This window comes from Idiotropiscis lumnitzeri, chromosome 12 (genome assembly GCF_059441095.1).
Source record: "Idiotropiscis lumnitzeri isolate Australia: NSW breed Sydney's pygmy pipehorse chromosome 12, RoL_Ilum_1.0, whole genome shotgun sequence".
Taxonomy (NCBI): domain Eukaryota; kingdom Metazoa; phylum Chordata; class Actinopteri; order Syngnathiformes; family Syngnathidae; genus Idiotropiscis; species Idiotropiscis lumnitzeri.
This window is the reverse complement of record NC_142402.1, coordinates 17,210,161-17,232,004: the sequence shown is the minus strand read 5'-3', so window position 1 is coordinate 17,232,004 and position 21,844 is coordinate 17,210,161. Positions and strand designations below refer to the sequence as shown.

At 42.1% G+C, this 21,844-nt stretch overlaps 2 protein-coding genes across 5 annotated transcripts; one reads left to right on the top strand and one right to left on the bottom strand.

Annotated features, from left to right (window-relative positions):
- Positions 1 to 101: 101 nt before the first annotated feature.
- LOC148326251 (heterogeneous nuclear ribonucleoprotein C-like) lies at positions 102 to 10,241 on the bottom strand. Of its 4 annotated transcripts, none has more exons than XM_088311746.1 (10): positions 9,991 to 10,241; positions 5,020 to 5,147; positions 3,759 to 3,836; positions 3,167 to 3,435; positions 2,729 to 2,801; positions 2,578 to 2,625; positions 2,259 to 2,491; positions 1,683 to 1,796; positions 1,121 to 1,320; positions 102 to 633 (listed from the first exon to the last, which is right to left on the bottom strand). In XM_088311746.1, exons 2-10 carry the CDS (start codon positions 5,022 to 5,024, stop codon positions 532 to 534), a joined length of 1,122 nt encoding a protein of 373 aa, XP_088167872.1. In that variant the 5' UTR covers positions 5,025 to 5,147; positions 9,991 to 10,241; the 3' UTR covers positions 102 to 531. The 4 variants fall into 4 exon arrangements, with proteins under 4 accessions (XP_088167872.1, XP_088167871.1, XP_088167870.1 ...); XM_088311745.1 differs by having other exon boundaries at positions 1,121 to 1,323; positions 5,225 to 10,240; XM_088311744.1 differs by having other exon boundaries at positions 1,121 to 1,323; positions 9,991 to 10,240.
- Positions 10,242 to 12,312: 2,071 nt separating this feature from the next.
- On the top strand, positions 12,313 to 21,547 carry LOC148326250 (uncharacterized). The gene is made up of 9 exons (XM_088311734.1): positions 12,313 to 12,502; positions 15,690 to 16,397; positions 16,542 to 16,703; positions 18,211 to 18,318; positions 19,545 to 19,617; positions 19,776 to 19,860; positions 20,800 to 20,849; positions 20,931 to 21,041; positions 21,247 to 21,547. The coding sequence occupies exons 2-9, from the start codon at positions 15,786 to 15,788 to the stop codon at positions 21,348 to 21,350; spliced, it is 1,305 nt and encodes a 434-aa protein (XP_088167860.1). The 5' UTR covers positions 12,313 to 12,502; positions 15,690 to 15,785; the 3' UTR covers positions 21,351 to 21,547.
- The last annotated feature ends 297 nt before the right edge of the window (positions 21,548 to 21,844 follow it).

Below are 21,844 nucleotides of genomic sequence, written 5' to 3'. Positions count from 1 at the left end.
GAACGTCAGACCTTCAAGGTTAGGTCACTTGACGCTGACTTGTTTTTGTTTCCAAATTCATTGTGGAAACGCTACTAAAATCCAAAAAAAAGCGGCCAAAGTCGTTTTAATATTTTATTGCAATTTATTACTTTACAGTAAAACAAGACGGTGAAGAGTATAAAAATAAATGGACACACAAGGGGGTGAAAGCAACCGACAGAGCGACGACGACGACGATGACGACGAGGGAAGCGAACAAACGCAATCTACGAGAGCTAAAAAGAAAAACTACAAGAGTGCGCACACACGTGTAGCTTGCCGGTCGGGACGCGCTAAAAAGAGGCTACACAGCAAGTCACAGCAGCCACAAATGAACACAATAACTGTGTGCGTGTACCCGCCATGCTTGTTTCCGTGGACGTCTTCTTTTTTTTCTTTTTCATTTTGAATCATTGTTGTCAAATCCACATTTTGAGTGATAAAACTGAAGTCCGAGTTCCTACTAGTAGTGTAACACCACGGTGAGGTGAAGTGCGGTTGAGCGGGGGCCTACGAGTCGTCTTCGCCGTTGATGCTGTCGCCGTCGTCGTCCCCTTCCACGTGCTCGCCTTCCTCCTCCTCCTCTTCCTCCTCCCGCTCTTGGCTCTTCAGCTGCATGGATCAGCACATAAGTGAAATTGAATTGTCAGAGCGGCAAAAGCAATACACAAACAGCTCACGTAAACTCATTGACTGCCATTGACGGCTATAGGCGTCAAAGTTCCATTTTTTTTTTTTTTTAACTCGGCTGGTAGTGAATGAGTTAAAAATATGATACAACAACTTTTAGGAGAGCTTTAAAATACATAAAAAATGTCAGCAAAATGAAAAAAAATCTGAATTTCAGCTTTTATTTGACACTATTTACATCTAGATGACGTTCAACAACTCAGGACAGGAAATCTGGATGTCTTCAGTATACAACAAAAACAAAGAAAGCCGTTCCAAAACCTTTGGAGGGGATTGTGCTTCTTGAGAGACACCTCTGAGGCCATTTCAGGTTTAACAAAATTTCAATTACAATTTTTTTGTACCATGACTGCAAGTGGCAATTCTGTTTGCGATATTTTTTTAAATTATTTTTGGAGTGTCATCATACCTCCTCCTCTTCCTCCAGGAGGTCTCCCTCCTCTTCTTCATCCTCCTCCTCTTCCTCCTCCTCCTCCTCTTCCTCTTCCTCCTCGTCAGTGTCGTTCAGATCCTGGCTGTCCCGCTCTCGCTTCAGGGCCTCATCCTTCTTGCTGCTCGGGTGAGGCGGGGAGGTCACCTCGCCAGGTTCGGTCTTAATCGCTTTGGACTCTGCTGGAACGCAGAGGTGAAAAGTTGCAGAAAACATCCTTAAATGCCAAATGGACAATTGTGGGGTGTTGCCTTCCAGACATTTGGATTTCACAGCCCTTTGAAAGATGAAAACGCACCCATTTGTCCGATAGGAAAGGTTACAATTTTCTGTGACAAAATCTCTTTGAAAGATCCTTAAGAAACAAATTCCTGGCAATTTTCTATTCTACTTGCTTTCAATTTGCTCGCAATATGACCACGTCTGGAGAAGTTCATTTCTGAAGTGCACCTGGAAATGCGCAACATGCCCCTAAAAATGGCCGCTTCAAATCAAAATGGCAGACTCGCTGCGTCTTCTCCACCACCATTAACTCTCGTACCTGTCTTCTTGCTGTGGTCCTTCTCCATGCGCTCCAAGCTGTCCAGAAGGTCGTCCACTTTGCTCTTAATTTGAGTCAGTTCGCGCTTGATGGTCTGCAGCTCGTCAACTTTTACTAAGAAGAAAAAGAACCACGTCAGACTGGATGAATATCCACAGCGACCAGTCATTAGAAGCCACGTGGCACTACTTTTTGTTTTGTTTTTTTGTAATGAAAAGAACCGCAACTCATCGTTTGTGCCCCTGCTAAATCGCGTCTCTTTAGGTTTTTTTCAAAGTATCCAGGCAAGTCCGAATTCAGAGTTGTGAGCCTCGAGTGGGGTACCCCATGGCGCCACAACCCGGCGGGTAGCACTGACAACTCTTTGGAAGAGATGCGGCCGAATGAAATGACCCCAAATAAACTCCCACAGATCAGAGAGAATATATGCTTGAAACTATTGTTGGCCACTTTGTTCTTTCGTGTAACTGTAGCAGTCATTTTCATTAACGAGTCTAAAGCTTTGGGCGTTCTGTTAGCCTCAAGCTGGTTTTGGAACATATTCCCAGTGGCTAAACAAAAGTTAACTGCACTCACTACTTCTAGACGAATAGGTCCTCTGGCTGCTCTTGGAGGACGAGGAGAAGCTGCTCTTGGTGCGCCGGCTGCTTCCGCCACCTCCACCGCCACCGCCGCCGCCGCCGCCGCCTCCACCTCCGCCTCCGCCTCCGCCACCGCTACTGAGGCTGACCCGCGGGCGCTTGGACGGGATAATGGCGCGGGAGAGCGGCGGAGGTGGTGCGGGCACACGGGACGGGTACGAGTACATTCTGTGGCATCAAAAAAAAAACAAAAAAACTTGAGAGGCCGTTTTGCGACAAGAGAGTTGTTTCCGGAGTGCTGGCGACAGACTCACCTGTCATAGTAGTCTCTCTGAAAGTCATAGTCCAGTTCAAAGGAGGGACTGGTGTGTGGATTGAGGGACACGAAAAAAAAAATTTTTGAAGCTTGCTTTGGAATGTTGGGTGTGGGTCCACGCGACAGTGAGGATAACAGGCCGCATTTACCTGTACATGTCACCAGCTGAACGTTTGGTGGTTTTGGAACGGTGCGGTTTAGGCTCTCCGGCAAGATTGATGTCTGAGGGGAAAAGAAATAAAAGATTCAAGGCAAGGATAAAGTAAGAGGGTTGCGGTTTGCGCAAGCGTCGGAGTTTGGTTTGGCTTCGTCTGTTGAGGATAAATTGGAAAGAACGTCCAGCGTCAAGTGTTCGCAATTAACTCATTTAATACCATTGACGGCTCAGGACGTCAAAGATCCATCTTTTTTTTTTTTTTTACTGGGCGGGTAGTGAATGAACGTATGTTTAACGGGCCGTATGTGGCCCCCGGGCCTTAGTTTGCCCACGCCTGGGTCAGACATTAGACGACCACAGTAGTTCCAAAAGAGGAAACAAAAAATACTTGAGATAGTTGCATTGGTAGGAGTGAGAAGGTCTTCCTTACCAAGCACTTGGCCGACAATTATCCGACCGTCCTCCCCGGCGACGGCAGAGCGGGCGTTGCGCTCGTTGGCGTACTGCACAAAGGCGTAGCCCTTGTGCACGGAGCAGCCCACGATCTTGCCGTACTTGGCGAAGATGGCCTCCACGTCGGCCTTGGTCACCAGCAGGGTGTTGAGGTTGCCGATGAACACCCGCGAGTTGAGCGAGCGCGGATCCGTCTTGTTGGTGACGTTGCTGGCGGCCATCAGGCTGGCGGTGGAGGGCAAACGGCTAGCGGGGGAAAAGAAAAGACAGACAAGCACAACACACGGTTGTTTAGCCACCGAGCGACACTCCAGAAGCGTCAACGTCTTCCAGGTCGACAAATGAAGAGCTGGAAAGTTCTGCGGAGGAGGGTCGTTACTTGGAATCGGACCTCCACCAAGGAAGTTGTCATCACTGTTTGATTTGGGAAAAGATGAAAATGATTTTCATAAAACTTCCAGAGTATAAATGATATTTCTGGTTTGATTCCCTTTCATTAACGATGGAGTCAAGTATGCATTTTTTGACATTTTTCTCAAAAGGCAAATTCCGAATTGCAATTGTCATACCTTGGTGGAGGTCTGGCGTTTTGCGTGTCAACGTTCAGGTCGCCAATGTGGGAGGGCACCGAATTAGGAATGGCCAGCCTTGGTGGAAGTTTATATCCTGTTAGTTTTTGTTTTCCTCATGAAAAAAAATACTTGGAATGAAATAAGACTGCAAAGATGACAAATCATTCCGGATTATTATTTTTTTTTTTTTTGCTTCTTGAATAACTTGGACCATTTGGTGCTGGTCAAGACTGCAATAATAAAAAAAAAAGAAGAAAAAACTGCCACGAGTAGGCGGCAACCTGCAAACAAGAGTCAATCAGTGCGTAATAAAATCATAATAAGACATTCAGATAAATCAAAACAAAACAAATGATCAAACAAAACAATCATTTTGGCTACTTTGAATAAAACACACAGTTAAGATAAATTGAACACCTTGCTTGGTCAATTAAGATCAATCAAAAAAAATATTCTTTTTAAATTAACAAAGTCAAAGCGCCGTCCAAATGGTGGTTTCAAATTAATCTTGCGCAAACTCAGGATGCAAAATTTCCTTAAATAATGGCCTCTGTTCAATTAAACACCACACCCCAATTAATGGCTAAGTGGAGCCCACTTTAATTACCTTTATTTTATGAGGAATGGTCTGACCATGTGTAGCAATAAAAGTTTTTAACCTCAGCACAGTGAAACGTGCATGATGTAAAGCTGTTTACAGCCAAGCAAAAAAAATAAATAAAAGGATTAAAATGTTTTTTTTTTGTTCTACAGTGGATACTATGATTCAAGAAAACTCGCAAATAATTGATGTTCGCTTATAACTGCCATGCACACAAAATATATTATTAATCTGCATAAAAAACTGTTAATTTGCAAGAATAAAAATAAAAAAATATATATATTTTTTATAAATTACTATACAAATAAAGGCCTCCCACCAATTAACACCCCGCATAAAACACCCCCGGCCATTATGTGAGCTAATATTTACATTACAAGTTTGAAATCCATTTTTGAGGACACTTGTTTTCCCTCCGCAAATTGTGATGGAGGAGCAAGTCGACATTTGTAACGATGATGCAACAGAATACGCAGCGATCCATTGCGTCAAATGCATTTCTGGAATGCGAGCGCTTTGCCAGACTTTTGCCATTTTGCGTCCCCCGCGGAGCAAAGACGAGACAGCAGCGGCATCAGCAGTGAGTCCCTCGAGAGAGGGAAGGGGGGAGAGGGGAGAGAGTGTGGATGAGGGTTGTTTGGATTGGTCATGACTCACTCCATAGCGTCTGTGTGCAGGGCAGTCGTCTGTTCTGTCGGACACTGTGGGCTGGGGCTCACTTTGGCCTGGGGGTGTCCAACCTTCACCTTTGCGCCCCTCTTTTCTCTCTCGCGTGAGATTTTTAACTGAGGCGACAGAAAACAACAACCACACACACCTCAGTCACGCTAAGCAGGGGTTACGGCGCAGCAAGTCTTCTTACCTGTGTGCAGTGTAGGTAGGAGGAGTGTTGGTGGTGGTGGTGAGGTGTTGAGTGGCTAGTAACAAACAAATACAAGCGGCTGACAAAAAAAAAAAAAGCCACCTTGGGGGGGGCTTGCTAGTTTTTTCAGTACGAAGAAAGCATAACATTTTCTAGAACTTTATATAGGTATGGGAAGACTGGTTTCAAGTATGACTTCAAATTTGTGAGGGACCAAAATCTGGCACTTTTAGAGGGGTGGAACATTTTTTTGGTATGTACTTGTTTGAGTGTCATTTGTTCTGCAAAATGAAATTTCCCGTTTTTTTCGGTAAACATTTCAATGAAGCAAAAATCGATTTGACAGCTATATGCTAGTATATTGCGCACTGTTGCGTTTTAAGATTGCCCCGACTCAGTTGAGGTCTGCGTTTGTGTCTGAGGGTCATTTGAGTTGGAAAATGTTATTTTCACCTCATTTAAAAAAAAAAAAAAAATGCAAACATTTTTCTTCATTTCTCTAATTGGTAAAATATTATATATATAAAGTAGAATTGCCTCACATTGCGAGAGGTTAGAGCTTGATGTTTAAAAAAAAAAAAAAAAGTACGGCGTGTTGTAGCGCTCCAAACAAAGTAAACGTAAAAGCAGATAAACCAACGGCGCGGGTGTGAGTTGTACACGAAACGAGAGCGTGGCGTAACTTGGTTCAAATAGATGACTTGGATGGAGACGTGGTGTACAAGTAAGTAAAGGAGTTCCCTCTCTTTGACGTAGCAGCGCAAGTGTCAGCCATGTCCGACCGTCGGCATCACAGTCACGTCACGTCTGCTAAAAAGAATAAAGTGTTCCTATGACAGTTGGTCAATGCTAATGCATGCAACGCAAAAAAGAATTCTCAGCTCACGACACTTACATTGGATAAACATGGAATGAAGGCTAATAGAAATGTCGCAACAATATTGCTTTGGAGTCGCATCTCATGCAAATAACGCACGGGCGGAGGTGAAACGGCACATGACAATGTACACAAAAACAGTTAAGGATATACTTTTTTTTTTTTTTCAATCAATAATTATCAACATTGACCAACATTAAAGACTTATAGCGTGATATACTTTTAAACCAAATCGCCCAGTCCGACGCTAATCTGCATGTTTTAGATGCTTCCCCCGTCCCAACGCACCCCATTCAAATGATCAGAATCATTATCAGGCGTCTGATCATGAATCAGGTGTGCGGGAGGGGGGGAAACATCTAAAACATGCAGGATAGCATCCTTGATGACCGGATTTGGACATCAATGATCACACCGAGTTCCTTCAACATCAGTCCAAAACAACGTATTTAGCCACATGTAGGGAAGTATGCAGTTTTTTTTTTCCTGATGATTAACAACGTATGAGGCATGCCAAGTAGTAACCCTACTAAATATTAATTTTAGTATATGACAATAGATGCTGCTATTGGCTAATAAATAATGTGTGAAAGGAAATAATAAATAAATCAAACTAATTTTAGAATATGACGTTGCAACGGAACCTTCAAAGTGGAACGTCCCCATTGAAGGAATGCAATGCTTCACTCAAGCCCCGATTGCTTTCGAGTTTCACTTCCTGGTTTCAATTTGATTTACTTATTTTAATAATCGCTGCCACACATGTGCCTGTGCACTCGTGTGGGGCTGCAGTCATCCACAGAAGCAATATGCATTGATGTTTGGAGCAAGCGTGTCATTGTTTAGTGTATTTTAAATGGAAGCAAAAACTATGATGAGTTGCACTAATACTTTGATACTGTCTAGGAATACTAAAAGAAATACTCTTCTTGGGAATCAATCCATTTTTTTTTTTTAAATGGAGAAGGGCGTTAAATTATACAAACATTTGGGAAATGCACTCTGCTGAAGAAAACAAAAATAAAGACTTTTAATTTTGTTTTTATTCAGCTTTAATGCAAAAATGTTTTGCTTCTCTAGTATGCATATAATCGACGCATTGTTTGTCTTTCATCACTACGGCGCTGGTTCGTGTGACCGGCCTGGTAAACCGCAGCTTTGACCATCTTGAAATCGTGTTATCTAAGATTGTGATTTTGGTCCCAAAACGATCAATCGTTCAGCCCTAATGGTGACCCAACCATAGAACATGACAACAAAGTCGGTGGTTGCTTAATAAGAGACAACCAACACATCTGATGGAATTTTGATTTCATATTAAAAAAAAAACAAAAAAAAAACATGACCCGTCCTACTTCATTTTTGTTTAATTACACAGTGCTCAACTTTGATTCACGTACATTCAATGTTCAAATGTGACTCGACACATTTCCCGGCTTTATCTTATCAGCGTGGAACAAACAGTGGATGGCTTTTGACGTGAAACTGTTTTTGAACTTACTTGAACATCGAGCAGTGCTGAGCACAAACAGGTTGGCGCTATTTGCAAAGAGACATTTGAGCGTTTTTGTTTTCACCAAAACCACGCTCGTATAATAGGGCATTTGTTGCACCGAGATGCTCAAGCTGGCAGCAAGCGCCCAATCAAGTCGCATGGGCGTCGACGACGAGGCTGACTGAAGCTGCCCTACACGTATTTCAAGATGTTCATCAAATAACTTCCTCCTTCATGTGCGTCACTGAGCGTTTCCACAGGAATGTTCTAATGAAACGCCATTATAAAAAGGCACAAGAGACTTGAGTTGAACCTACAAATCTGGTTACTACTACTACAACTACAATTACTGCTGTCAAATTTGATGGTCCTGAGTGGTTGGAAGTAACCGGGGAAGCATGTGAGATATGTTTGGCATTAAATGCCTCTAGGTGCAAGCATAACACTTGTACAAAATGCAGGATGTAACATCATAGCTGACGGGACTTAAACAATTTAGCAATATGCATGAAGTCATCGAGTTGCTGCAGTTCAACCATTTTCAATGTGCAAGGTTAAATACATCGCTGCTGTCAATTTTGAGGGATCCTGCATGAAAACGCCGTCAATTACATTTTCGAATTAGAAAAAAAGTCATGTTCAATAACACTGTTGTCTTTCCAAGTACTTTTTTGTGGAGACTATTATGCATGAAAATCTATTTTGGTTGATGCCGTTTGATTTGATTTACATTTTGCCTTGTACTGACAACAGAAAATGACAACGGGCCTAAGGCCGCAAGTAAGGACCACCACGGCTCACCTGCTTTCTGGGTTTGGTCATGTGACGTTCGCTGGGGTCTTGCAGGTGTGAAAATTCATTTTATTTGATGCCAAGTACCATTTACATATATTTGACTTTTGTCTTTTCCAGTGATTTTTGTGGGGACATACTGACGTGAAAAAATATTTTGGTTGCATCCATTTACAGTCCCTAACGTGCAACAATCAAATAGGTCACCTTTTGAGTTAATTTTATAGGGGTTTGCTCACTTGAAAATTCATTTATACGACAATTTACCCTTCTAAATGTACAAAATGTATTGTGACATGTATTGCTTTTGCTTTCCAAATCAATTTTGTGGGATTTTGTGTGCATGAAAATGCATTCAAGGTTGCAGCTGTTTATGTTACCTAATGTGAGATAATTGCCAGTTAACTATATAAATGTAGTATCTATAAATGTCTTGGGGTCTTGCAGACATTAAAATTATTATTTGTTGCAGCTGATTACCATTTCAAGTGTTGCCATTTTAAGTTAACTGTGAGGTTTTTAATGCATGAACATTTTCATGACAATTTATTTTTTTGGTTTAAAATAAAACTTGGCCCATATGAATCTGATTTTTGATTGCTCACATTTTCATTTGTCACCATGAAAGTGATTTTCACAGTTTCATTTCCCTGCTAGTGTTCATCAGGACCTCTGAAGAGGCAGGAGGTAAGTGACTTTTTCATCTTTTTTTAAACAAATATAAACCACCATCATACTCTTTCATGTAAACAGGCTTTTAATTAAGTAAAAATGTGTAAGCAACAAAACTGAAGCCACTTGTAGTCCAGATAAAATTATTGAGAGAGAAAAAATGTCCCCTTGTCCTCAAAATGGCCCCTGTCCTCAAAATGGCCCCCCGTCATCCTCATCATCACCGTGGGAGGGGAACAAAAACTCTCAAAAAAGAAAAATTAAAAAGAACCGGCTGTTCAGTCTGAGACAGAAAACCAAAACTAGTTTAAAAAAATCTGAAACCACCCCGGCAAACACGCCCCAATAGCGCCACCATCAGGCTTCAAAGTGAATGAATCAATTGCATCCCTTGCGCTCAGCTTAACCTAGCTACGGCTAGGCTAAGGCTAGCGTGGCTAATATTAGCCAGGGAGCTAAAAATGGGCAGCAAATATCAATATCCACAAAAATAAAAAAGCAAAACCTGCGTCATGTGGTCGATAATCATAAAGGGGAGGTACAACTAGCAAATCAATCGTACTAACTAGGGCTAGCGTAGCTTAGCCTGTATGAGTGGAAGAGGGGGTGGGAGATGTCGTCGTCTAAAAAGCGTGCCAAAAACACATCAGTCCAGTCAAATGGTAGGTTTCCCCAACAACAGCCACAAAAATCAACCTAGGCCAACTTGCAAAACTGGAAGAAACTGCCTCCAAAAGTGTTTTTTGTCGTTCGAACCACAACCAGTGCTTTTTCTTTCTTTCTTTTTTTTTTAATCTGAGGGAGCAGCAGGATGATGAGGGCGACTAGCGTCTAGCTCGGCAAAATCGAAAAAGCATCGCTGAAAAAAAAATCCAAAAAGAAAACAAAAAGGAAGGAAAAATGAAAAATAGCTGGGAACAAAATACTCACCGCGACCCTTTACGAGCACAAAATGGCTTGCTTTTCGGTAAAATCGCTCAAATATTGTGATATTTAGGTCGTCCTTTAGGCGAGCGCAGGCTTCTTTACTGAAGCCCCCGGTGAGCAGCGAGCGAGCTAACAAGCTAGCTAACGTCACAGGCTAATGGTGCATTAGAAGGGGGCGCTGCTTTTGCTTCACAGCGCGACGCGAGCGAGCGGGGATAGGGCGGGAACTTTTCTCCGCGCGGTGAGATAAGGTTCGCTCGCTGAAGACGCAGCGCCGGTGTGTCTTGTGACATACAACCGCGCTCATTTGTTGTGAACAAGCAGACCTTCATAGTTTTCCAGGAGAGACGTTCATAATTAATCACATTCTCATTCAACGTGTACTTAAAAAGTTTGATGAAATAATTCCCGAATCGTAAATTAGCGCCAAATAGAGGATGTTACAATAATGTTGGCTTAGCAATTTATAGGAAAAACAGCAACGTTACTGTAGTTCTGAAGTCTGCCAACAGAGTGTGCTGTTGATCAGTGGAATCGAAATGTATTCAAAACACGAATCCAATATGTACTGTATTCAATTAGGAAAAAACAAAATATGTGAATTCCATTTTTTCACACTTACATATAACCAAAACAAGAATTAAATCAGTCTTCACGAAAACTTTTTAACCCCTCCGACAAAAAACTTTTTAACCCCTCCAAAATCTTGAAAGGTGGATAAACCTCCAATAAGTGTTTCTAAATGCGAAAATGGGGATGCGCCCCCCAAGATGTAATCACAGGCATTTATTCTTTATCCGCTGCAAATAACTATTACTATTCCTGCAGCTAACTGAGCAACGAAGCTCAGTTAGCCAAGGCATCAAGTCAATTGAAGTGAAGCAAAAACAGTGGGGGGGAAATTATAATATTCTACTTTTGATTTAATTATGTCAATAGTGCATTTTTTTTAATTAAGTATTCATGCTAATGACATGAAGTTTGACATCCAGCAGCGACAATACTATAGTTGACCATCTTGTATCAATATTGGACCATCATATTTTATTCCAGATTTAATCATTTGCATTGTTTATCAAAATACTTCTGACAAAATAATTGTATTTGGATTACAAGCCATACCAGATGTTTACCACATGGTCTTCTCATCAATGATTTGCAACATCAAGTGAGTTGCATTCACCTGAGGTCCAAAAAGATGTTTATGTACCTTATCTAACTCTTTTGCCAACTGTCCATCTGGTTCTGCGGCATTTGTTTACGACTGTGTGTGTGTGTGTGTGATTTCCTGGGATTTTCCAATAAATACTCCGACTTGCAGTTCCAGAGTGTTACCAGATCTGTCCTTTGTGTAGCTCCTCCGCCAGGCTCATGCTGGGAGCAGATGTTTGAAAAGAGGGACTTCACCTCCCCTTCATATTGGCTTTGATGACATCCACATATGTGATGGCAAGAACACGTCAGCTCAGTTTGTTCATGGACAATACCTCGAAGAAATTCTTCATTGTTTTAGCAAGAGAATTTGTGTGTCCTTTTCACAACGTGCGAGATTGCAAGTACAGAAAATGACATCAGGGGCACCTCATTGGAGGTCATTGGAGTTGGTCATCTGAGAGAAAATATCCAATAATTTGGTCTAATTTTGACAGCTGTTTCTAATATTTTGAAGCAATATGAGGTCAGCAAAGGGTGGTCATGATGTTGTCTTGTCAATGTACATACAGTACAGTATGTGGTTTTTTTTGGCTTGTGTAATAATATATTATTAATAGCAGTAATAATTCAAATGTTTTCCATTCCATTTTTATGACAGATTTATTTTATCTAACAATATTTTTGATCACCAATTTTACATCCTATATTCTGATGTCAAGAATTTAATTTTATAGTATTTAAATTTATTAGTTATATTTTCTCATTGTGCTCTAATAATAAAATAATATTTTTTTTACACATTATTCTATTGTTAACAGTAATAATAATAATTATTAGTAGTATTACTATTATCATAATAAAATTATAAGTTACATATTTTGGATTTATTTAAAGCGACAGTGTGTAGAATGATTAGATTTTTAATATTAATTCATTTTAAAAACCCATGATTAATTTTAACAAGATGCAAAAAATATGTATCACATCAATAAAGAAAAAATATAATGGTAGGTCAAGTAATCTGCTTATTATATTGTTATTAGATATATATATATATATATATATATATATATATATATATATGTGTGTGTGTGTTTTTTAACTATTTTTCAAATGAAAAGTAATGATAAATGGTATCTTTTCTTTTTGGCACGTTGCAGCACGTGCAAGCGCCACACATGGAAGCGCTGCCTCAAATGTGAGCGCGCACTCTGACACACAACTTGGACCGGAGCAGAGTGAAGACGTCAAAGTCGCTCACGCGGTCAGCAGCAACCTTCCTCCACCTGATTTGCGACACTTTTTGGACTCGCTCAACTTCGCACACTCTGTGACAAGCTGATGTTGCATTATGTGCCACGTGAGTGCATATATTCTACTTTCATTTCAAATTTCGGAGACTTTATTGTTGGCATGCAATAAATATTGCAGCAAGTGATGAAATTGTGTGTTACGTCATAAATGTTCAGTGATAAACAATGCTAGTTACACTACACAATTCATGCATATTTCTTTTCAAACGCTTAAGTATCGTTATAATATTGATACACAGATGTCCAACATCGGTGCAATACTGATGCTGTCCAATGTCTAATAACTGTCATCTGTGACCGAGATCATGCATCGTTCACAACTGTGTTTTAGCCAATATGTCAACAATCGTAAAATTGTTGTCGCGGTAAAATATTGTATTATCTGCGATTCACCTCAACTTTCTCACGAAGATGGACAAAGTGACTTTTCTAAGGCAAAGCTACAGTACGTTTTAAAAACGTGTACATTTTGGGGTTTAACTTGACATTAAACTTCCTCTGGGAGTAGCAATAAACAGCTTGAAACCTCATTGCTGAAGAATTAAAGAAGACTTCATTTTCTGACAAACTGCTGCATCTTGAAAAACTCATTAGCCAATCATGTCTTCCTGCTTCCAAAACACCAAAGTTGCTTTATTTTGCACATCGACTCCCTATCGCATGAAGCCAATAACTTAGCTGCTATCGCCAAGATTTCACTTGGTCATCGCTCGTGTCGGTTGCCAGTTCGTCTAAACAATTTGGAGGGCAGTAAAAGAGCGACGGTTGCAGAACAGTAAACGTCAATTTGTTACTCCCTTTCTCCCCGTCAAAGCTTCTGCCCAACAACCACCAACGCTAACCACTAAACCTCTAACCCAGAGGTGGGCAAATTTTTTTATTCGTGGGCCACAATGGGTTCTAAAATTTAACACAGGGGCCGGAGCAGGAGCCAATGGACGGGGTGTTTTGGTAACCTCACCTCATGGAAGAAAAAAAATACTTCTAGTATATAGTAAAAACATGCTTTCATTTTAAATGAAAATCAACAAAAGCATTACAACAAAATATCTGTCTTAGAGTGTGCCTCCTAGTGGACACACATCAGACTTACAGAGAAAATAAAACATGAACAAGGTTTATTCATTAAAATCTTTTCAAGTTCGGCGGGCCGGATTAAAATGTTTTAACGGGCCGCAAGTGGCCCCCGGGCCGTAGTTTGCCCACGGCTGCTCTAACCCTAACTGTACTGTAATCCTACCCTTGCTCTCAAGCCTCACCTTGACCCTGACTCTAACCCCATCCTCAATCCCCAGATTCCCTGAAACTAACCTTCGACCTCTCACCCTAAATGTGTATAAAAGCACAACTTTGTAGATCTCGTGAGATGTCATTTTGCAAACGGGGACCCACAAATGTAAACTGTCGGACAGCAGCCAACTACCTGCGCGACTGTGGACACACGGGGGGCACGCGGGTCATTAAAAAAGCCCAGCAACAGGTTGCGAAAACAGTTACGTCAGTGGCATGTTATCTAGGCCGGAAGAAGTAACGAGAGAGGATCAATATTCTTGCATCTCAGGACCCAAGTGAAGTTTTTCACGGACCAGGACGCACAAGCGTTTGTACATTTGTAAATCAAGAGCACACTTTTGCTGGTTTTGAAAGGCCACAGCTGTGTTTAGCTCAACTCAGCCAGTGCGTCTTTAAAGACACGCCACATGAGACCGGGTTGCCGTTTCGCCGTAGAGTGTGCTGGCTCGCGGTGGGCTTTGTGGGAAAACTTTTCTTAGTTTTACCGTAACACTCTTCTTTATGGATCACAGCCCAGAATGTTTTTGCTTGTTGGACTCTTTGGGGAAACCTTGCATGGGGGTCGAGTGTTATGCTTCATAAAGTCTTTCAGTATCATTAGGTTTAAGACCAGCCCTAACTCAAACCTTTCATAAAGGAAGGGGTGGGCAAACTTTTTGATTGGCGGGGGCCACAATAGGTTCTAAAATTTGACAGAGGGGCCGGACCAGTAGCAGATGGATGGTGTGTTTTGGTAACCTCATCTCATCTGAGAAAAATTCATTTAATTTTAAATGAAAGTGAACAAAAGCATTACAACGATATATATGTCTTTGAAAAACCACAATATTTACAAAATAAAACATTAACAAGGTTTATTCATTTAATTTTTTTCAAGTTCAGCGGGCCGGATTAAAAAGTTTAACGGGCCGCATGTGGCCCCCGGGCCGTAGTTTGCCTACGCCTGCATTAAGGTATGGCAACCTAACCCCAAACACAATTCCCAACATCAACTCCAAAAAGATATGAACTCTAATGTAAACCTATCGAAAACTTCCAAAGACTCATTTTAGCTAACAGCAACGCTACGGCAAGCTAAACCTTAACCCTAACCTTAACTAGCAATACCCCTATCTGTAACCTTCAACTAATATTACCTTAAACCCATACTTTAGCAAACTTTCATCTCTGGTCCGAGTCCTAACCAAAAAAAAATAAGCACGACCCTTCACCTTGCTAGCCATAACCTAGCAAATCCTAATTATTTAACCCTAGCTAACACGAACATTTTACCCTGCCCAACTACTAATCCTACCTGTCCCTATCAATAAATCACACATACAATTTTACAATTACAACAAATTCTTGTTTTATTATCAAATAAAAATTACACATTTTAACTTATAGGAATGACCAGGCTAGACTGTTCGTTCCAAAAAAATGCAACCCTTGTCAACAGGATTTTCTGTTCTAACCTGAGAGCAAGGTTGCCGCCTGACCCTAAATTGTGAACCCTGAAGCTCGTCCATCTCTGCTCACACACTTTAAATCTCTCTAATTAGGATTGGCTCCCAATTCCCACGCCTCCATGTTACAGGAAGGACCATAAAACAGTAAACCAGACTGTACCAGTAAACCGCATGCGTGAAGCATACACTTAGAGACCGGCTGGTCCTTTAGAAGTCCACTTACTCATCGTCTGAGCCGCATCCGCGTTAAAGAACCCGGCCGGGTTGTACCCATGACTCAATACCTGCCGTAAATGACATCAGCAACATATGAGTGAAGCCACTTGAGATGGTTTGTCATCTTTCCCAACTAACAAGCTTCGGGACCAGGTTTTATTTGCGTCTTCACATAAGTGTGTCCGAAAACATTCTTTCCAAATTCCTTGCTGTAAATAAAAAACCTAACAGAAGGACTTTTCCTAACTTGTAACTTTTTGCTGTTTTTCCCGCACAGCACATTAACGATGTCTAACAGTGGAGACTCCACATTTGAACATGTGATGCTCGAGAGCTGCTAGGATGGCTTGACGGAATCCCATCGACAAACAAGATGTGGCCCCCAGACTTTGGACCAACAGACTTTGGACCCACGGACCTCGGACCAACAGACGCTCAGATGACTCTCCCTGGTTTCTTTGAAGATGTGGAGGACCACCAGGGACCGCCGTATTCTGGGGTCCAGTTGTCCATCCTTTCGAGTGGTGTTGGGGTGTGCTGTGCACCAAGGACCTCAACGGCTTCTCTGGATTACACCTGCAGGTCTAACCCTGACAGAACCGAGGGGGGATTTTATATGAGTCCTAAAACCTCCCAGGGGTTCTGCAATAGTTCCCAACCTACCCTTCCTGATCCGGTACCCTACAATCTACCTGGTTGGACCACATCTCAAAATATCCTGGAGGACCATCTCTGTGTAAAACAGGAGACCACAGAGGACATCTTATGTGACCAGCAGTGCCTTTGGACGGACTGCAGCGCCACCTGCAGGAGTCGAGAGGAACTGGCAAGGCACATTGAAAAGGTGCACGTGGACCAGCGAAAGGGTGAGGAATTTGCCTGCTTCTGGGCCGACTGCATCAGGCGCCGAAAGCCTTTCAACGCACGTTACAAGCTGCTCATCCATATGAGGGTGCACTCGGGGGAAAAGCCCAACAAGTGCATGGTGAGTTGCTAAGATAAAGAAATCACAGACTGACGGGGAAATGTCCTCATCTTATTGAATGGAGGCAAAAACAATGAAAAGTTTGAAGTTAGAAAAAGCTAAATAGATTTTTTTTAAAAATGTTTTTGTTGCAATTTTCTGCAGTTTGAAGGCTGCTCGAAAGCATTTTCCCGCCTGGAGAACCTGAAGATCCACCTGCGGAGTCACACGGGGGAGAAGCCATATGTCTGCCAGCACCTCGGATGCGTCAAGGCCTTCAGCAACTCCAGCGATCGCGCCAAGCACCAACGAACACACCTCGACACAGTCAGTCTACTGTTCAACCCCCACAGCGGTATACTGTCCGTTTCTGGTCGAAACAGAAAAACATAGGCTAATTTGGAAATCCTGTAAGTCTTAGAAATAAAATCATATTTTTTCATTTGACTGTAATCCGCTGAGAAATAGCAGCGCCATTAGCAATTAGCACCAAGATGTGTTTCTGAATACATTATGCACGTTTGATGGTAATCGATGGAAATGTGCAAAGCCTGAACATGACAGTATCTAGTTTCAACGGTGGAGATACGGCGTTAAACTGTTTTCACCACTTATTTTCTTCATTTCTTTTGGTCGTGGCTAAAACAACTGACGCACTTTAAAGTCAGACATGAGTGATGCGCCTTTGTCCGCATCAGCAATTTTCCGGCCCAATTGGGATGTGTAGTCAGCTAGTTAGCTAACTAGCTAGTCCGTCAGCTAGCTAGCTAAATAGTCCGTTAGCTAGCTATCTACTTCATCAGTTAGCTAGCTAGTCCGTAAGATAGCTAGCTAGTCAGCAAGTTAGCTAGGTAGTCAGCTAGCTATCTATGCCTACAACCCAAGAATGCCTCAAGCCTTAGCATAGTCGGCTGGCGTGGTTGCTTTCGTTGTCGGTTGTGAGTGTAAAAAATGAAAACAGACTTCACAGACAGACACACTCTGAAACTCACCATTTTGTGCTTAATCGTTAAGAACAAAGACACAAATAGAACTATGATATTACTTGCGTGGCTTGATTCCATTTTTAAAGATTGTGAAATTGCAATGCCCGCTGAGAACCGACTCCGTGAGCCATAATTATTTTTACAAGCAAGCAATGAGGACTTATCGGTGAGCCAGCAAACATTACACGAGTGAGTTATTGTCGTAACAAGGCGCGAGAGAGTCCCACCCCCCTCTTCCTTCTTGTGGCTTCATGCTGGCAGGCATGTTGCCAGGTGAAGCAAGAGCTCTTTAAATGGACATATGCCACAAAAAATTCTCCCGTTGTTGTACTCTTCAGGTCATAAGTGAGTGTGCTTAGAGGGAGACTTGTTTGTTTTTGGTGACTCCAGAACGCCTCAAAACAGTTTTTCCTGATATATTCAGAGAAATCTGCTTCCCCCGATCCCAATGTGCTACCTTGAGATCAAATGTTTTCCTGTAAAAAAACAGCAGCAACAAGGGGAAATAGTGTTGTATATTTATGATTTAAGGCCACATACAGAGGGGTCAAATCCAGGTCCAGAGAGCAAAACCCAGTCACAGTTTGCCTTCAAATCAAGCTAAAGAAAAACAAGCTACCTGAGAGTAAAAGCACATATGGCTAAATCCAAGCTGCGGATTTAACACCATGTGACATGATGCGCATGAAACAAAATGAGTGGTTATTAACGTTAGTTAAGCCTTGGTGGAAATCTGTGCGAGGTCGAGTTTAAAAGGTTGTTGAGTTCTTTCTGAACTTGTCTTTTTTCAAATTTGTTGTCGTCCAGCATATAAAATTCATCCCATTCAGTTTTTTTTTTTGTCACAGAAGCCATATGCCTGCCAAATCTCGGGCTGCACCAAACGCTACACCGACCCAAGCTCGCTGCGGAAGCACGTCAAGACTCATTCAGCCAAAGGTGTCCAGGAGGCCAAGGTACACTCGCGGAACACCAATCAGAAGCTTTACTTCCGGTTGTTTTGCATACACGTGTGTGGATTTGTGGACAGATACTTTTTCCCCGTAAGTATTAAGCCTAACAAAAGTAATAGTGCACCTTTTGCAAACAAACCACATTTCATCCTTTGACTCAAATGTAAGCGGCTGAAAATCTTTCAGCCATTACAAACCGTTTGGAGTAACAATCAAGTCGTCGCACTCTGTAGCTACTCTGCGCTCACTTTGTTTGTTTCTGTGGCCTTTTCCGAGAAGCTATGGTGCATCTCGTACCAAGAAAAGCAGTAACAAACTTGTCTCAAACAAGCAAGGCATTTTCTCCTTTCATACAATTCTAATCAGCTAAGACATTCCATATTTGTGCCCATCTCCTGGAATTTTACAGATGCGGACAACAGAACATTAGGGGGCAGTGTTGCATTTGGGAGCTAAAAACTTGGAGCCTGTCTTTTCATGAAGAACTGGTGTTTACAGAGTCAGCATGTCTCTGATCCAGTAGGATGAAATGGAGCATTACACACACAGAACCTGGAAACTGGGATGAGGAAGCCCATTGTTCTGTACTTTCTGGATCAGATTTGTTGTCTTTGGATAGAAGTGACACACTGAGGCCTTGTTGGTTTGAAGCACAACCATGTGTGAGCTCGCGTGCAGCAACATGCGCCAAATTGCACTTTGAGGTATTCAAACTAGAACCACACGGGATGCGGACCGGGAACCACAAGGGATTAGACCCTGAAACCACAAAGGATTTGGACAATAGGATGTGCAAAGACATAGAAATTGTACCTGGAACCGAATTGGATTTGAAAATGGTTCCACATCACCACAGGGTTGGACCAGAAACCACTTCTGATTTGAACCCATAAACACATTGGCTTTGGAACAGGAACCACATTGGCTCTAGATCTGGAACCACTTGTTATTTGGACCAAGAACCATACAGAGTTTGGAGCAGGATTCAGATAGGTTTAGACCAGGAACCACATTGCATTTCAACCCGGACCAAAGAATTTGGTCCAGGAGCCACGTTATTTGGACCAGGAACAGTCCAGAGTTTGGAGCAGGATTCAGATAGGTTCAGACCAGGAACCACATTGGATTTGAACCTGAAACTCCATAGGATTTGGATCTGGATCCACACCTAATTTGGACATGTGCATCATCATTTCTTAACTCCATTTTGTCATTTGTCATTCTCACAGGTTCACATGTATTCCGTAACAGAATCGGATCTGTTGAATGGCTCAACTCTTCCGGGCTTAAAAAACCTCCCAGGTACACCAATGCTGGTTTTAAAGTGCTTTATAAATAAAGTTGAGTTGAGGTATACAACCTGTAGGCAATCTGTTAAATCAAAGTTTTATCTTTTGTCCATTATGCTCCTCCCACCAAGAATCTTGAAGTGGACTAATACTTAAATGTCTCTCCTTCAGATTCTTACACAAATGGAGGTCACTCGTACTATGTGCCCCCCCGAGTGGACATCCACTATCTCGGCATGGAGGAAAGCATCCACAGGTCTGTGAAATGGTCGACTTTGCTTTTTGCATTTTTTCTTAACTTGAACTCTCAGTTGTCCGACATATGGGTTGTTCGACTCTAGAAGTTCTGTTAGTTTGCATCCATGTAAAAAAAATACACTTCTGCTCTTCATTAAGCTAACTGGACTTCAGATGGTTTGGTCATAGGAAGTGAGTAAGAATGTTACGTCCAATCAGATGCAAGCAGAGTTGGCTGGCCACCATCAGGCTGATTTATGAAGCCTCCACCAGAACACCAGGCCCCCCCACCCCTCCCCACACCTCGAGGGACCCACAATATGGAACGCTCCATCGTCCACCCAAACCCCCTTTACGACAAGCCTTCCACACTGCAATCATCTCTGCAGTTGCTTTTCTTTTTGCACTTGGCAGCGTTCGGTTTCCATGTTGAGTCAGAGTGTTTGTGCACAGTCAGCACATTCCAAGAAACACCCCCCCCCCAAGTTAAGGTGGAAACGTACAGTGCAGTCATAATATTTTTCAACTGTAGATTTTTTTTCATTAATTTTTGGATGACCTATTGTCTAAATGTTGTCATTTCAGAGTTAACAAATATTTTTGGGTCCTCTTGTATTTGGAACAATCCGATTGGACACATAGAGCGCATTTACCCTACCTTTTTTGTGGGTCTATTCATGATAGACATCACAATTAAATTCTGTTTGGGGTGTCGGAATCCGGTAGCAAACATGCCTTGGTGGATTAACAATCAAAACAAAATAAATGTGTGCCCGTATCCTGGTGTAAACTTCGGTATATTAGGGTTCTCCAACCTAACCCTTCCAAACTCACTCAGTCGTCCCAACACAAGTTTCCCAAATTGACACATTTGATTTCCCATAACAGGACGCACAAAAAAGGTCACATCCCCTTGAAAATTGTATTGCTGAGATTTACGTCATACTTTGATTGACAGGAGGAACGCGCTGTTTATGACATCCGGTGATGCCCGACCGCCGCAACAAGGTAGTCATGGCAACCAGCTGCCGCAACAACATCAGGCTCACGAATGCGGCTGCACTCTAGTCTGACTTTGCTTTGTTTCAGCGTTTCCTGGCACACTCTTTGGGGAGAGGAGGGCGTCTCGGCCAATCGCTGACGAGGATTTTGCCCAACCGTCCGCATATTTCCCACAAGCCTCAGCAGCGCCCCCTGCAGGTAGGGGCACTGAAAGAACATAATGCAATACACATGAGCTTTCGACAAACGCAAATTAGCCAGGAAATAATTCAGCGATTCTTTTGTGCACCATTAGAGGGAGACGATAAAAATCACTGCGTGCGTTCAAGATTAGTCGTGGATAACGATCCACATGCTGCTTCCCCAAGTCATGTGAAGCTGTATTTCCCCACCCTCTCCACAGCATTTGACTTGATCAATGAGCTGGCCGACGACGACTTCCTGTTCCACACAGAAACTGTAGACCGCCGCCTTGGTCTCGCGGACGCCGTCTACCTGGACTCGTGACCACCATGCCAGCTAACCAGGAGCCAAAACAAAAACAAAGCCCAATGTCTTTGGGGGTCCGTTTTTTGCGACATGGTATGGCTGCATTTATTTGCTTAACTGCAGAGGGTCGATGGCTGTTATTCTCAATGCCCCCCCCAAAAAAATCTGAGTGCTGTTTTCTTCTCAATTTTGCCAATAAAAGCACTTTAACTGTTCTGCATTCTATGCCAATGACATTTTCACAATATTATTAGGTTCACATGTGGATTTTTTGCTAAGCTAACTTCAAGCCTTGAATAACATCTTAATGTGTTAAATGGATGGACAGCTGTTGAAAAAGTGCACCTCTGTTTATTGTCATTTTATTTTGTTGCAATGCTGACATCTATTGAGCATTTCTATAATTACACATACGGTCAATTTCAATAATACTGTTTTCCTAAAAGTTACTTTACTTTGAGAAAAAAAAATATTTTTCCTCTGAAAAAATATTCCCTGGAAAAAAAAAAGTT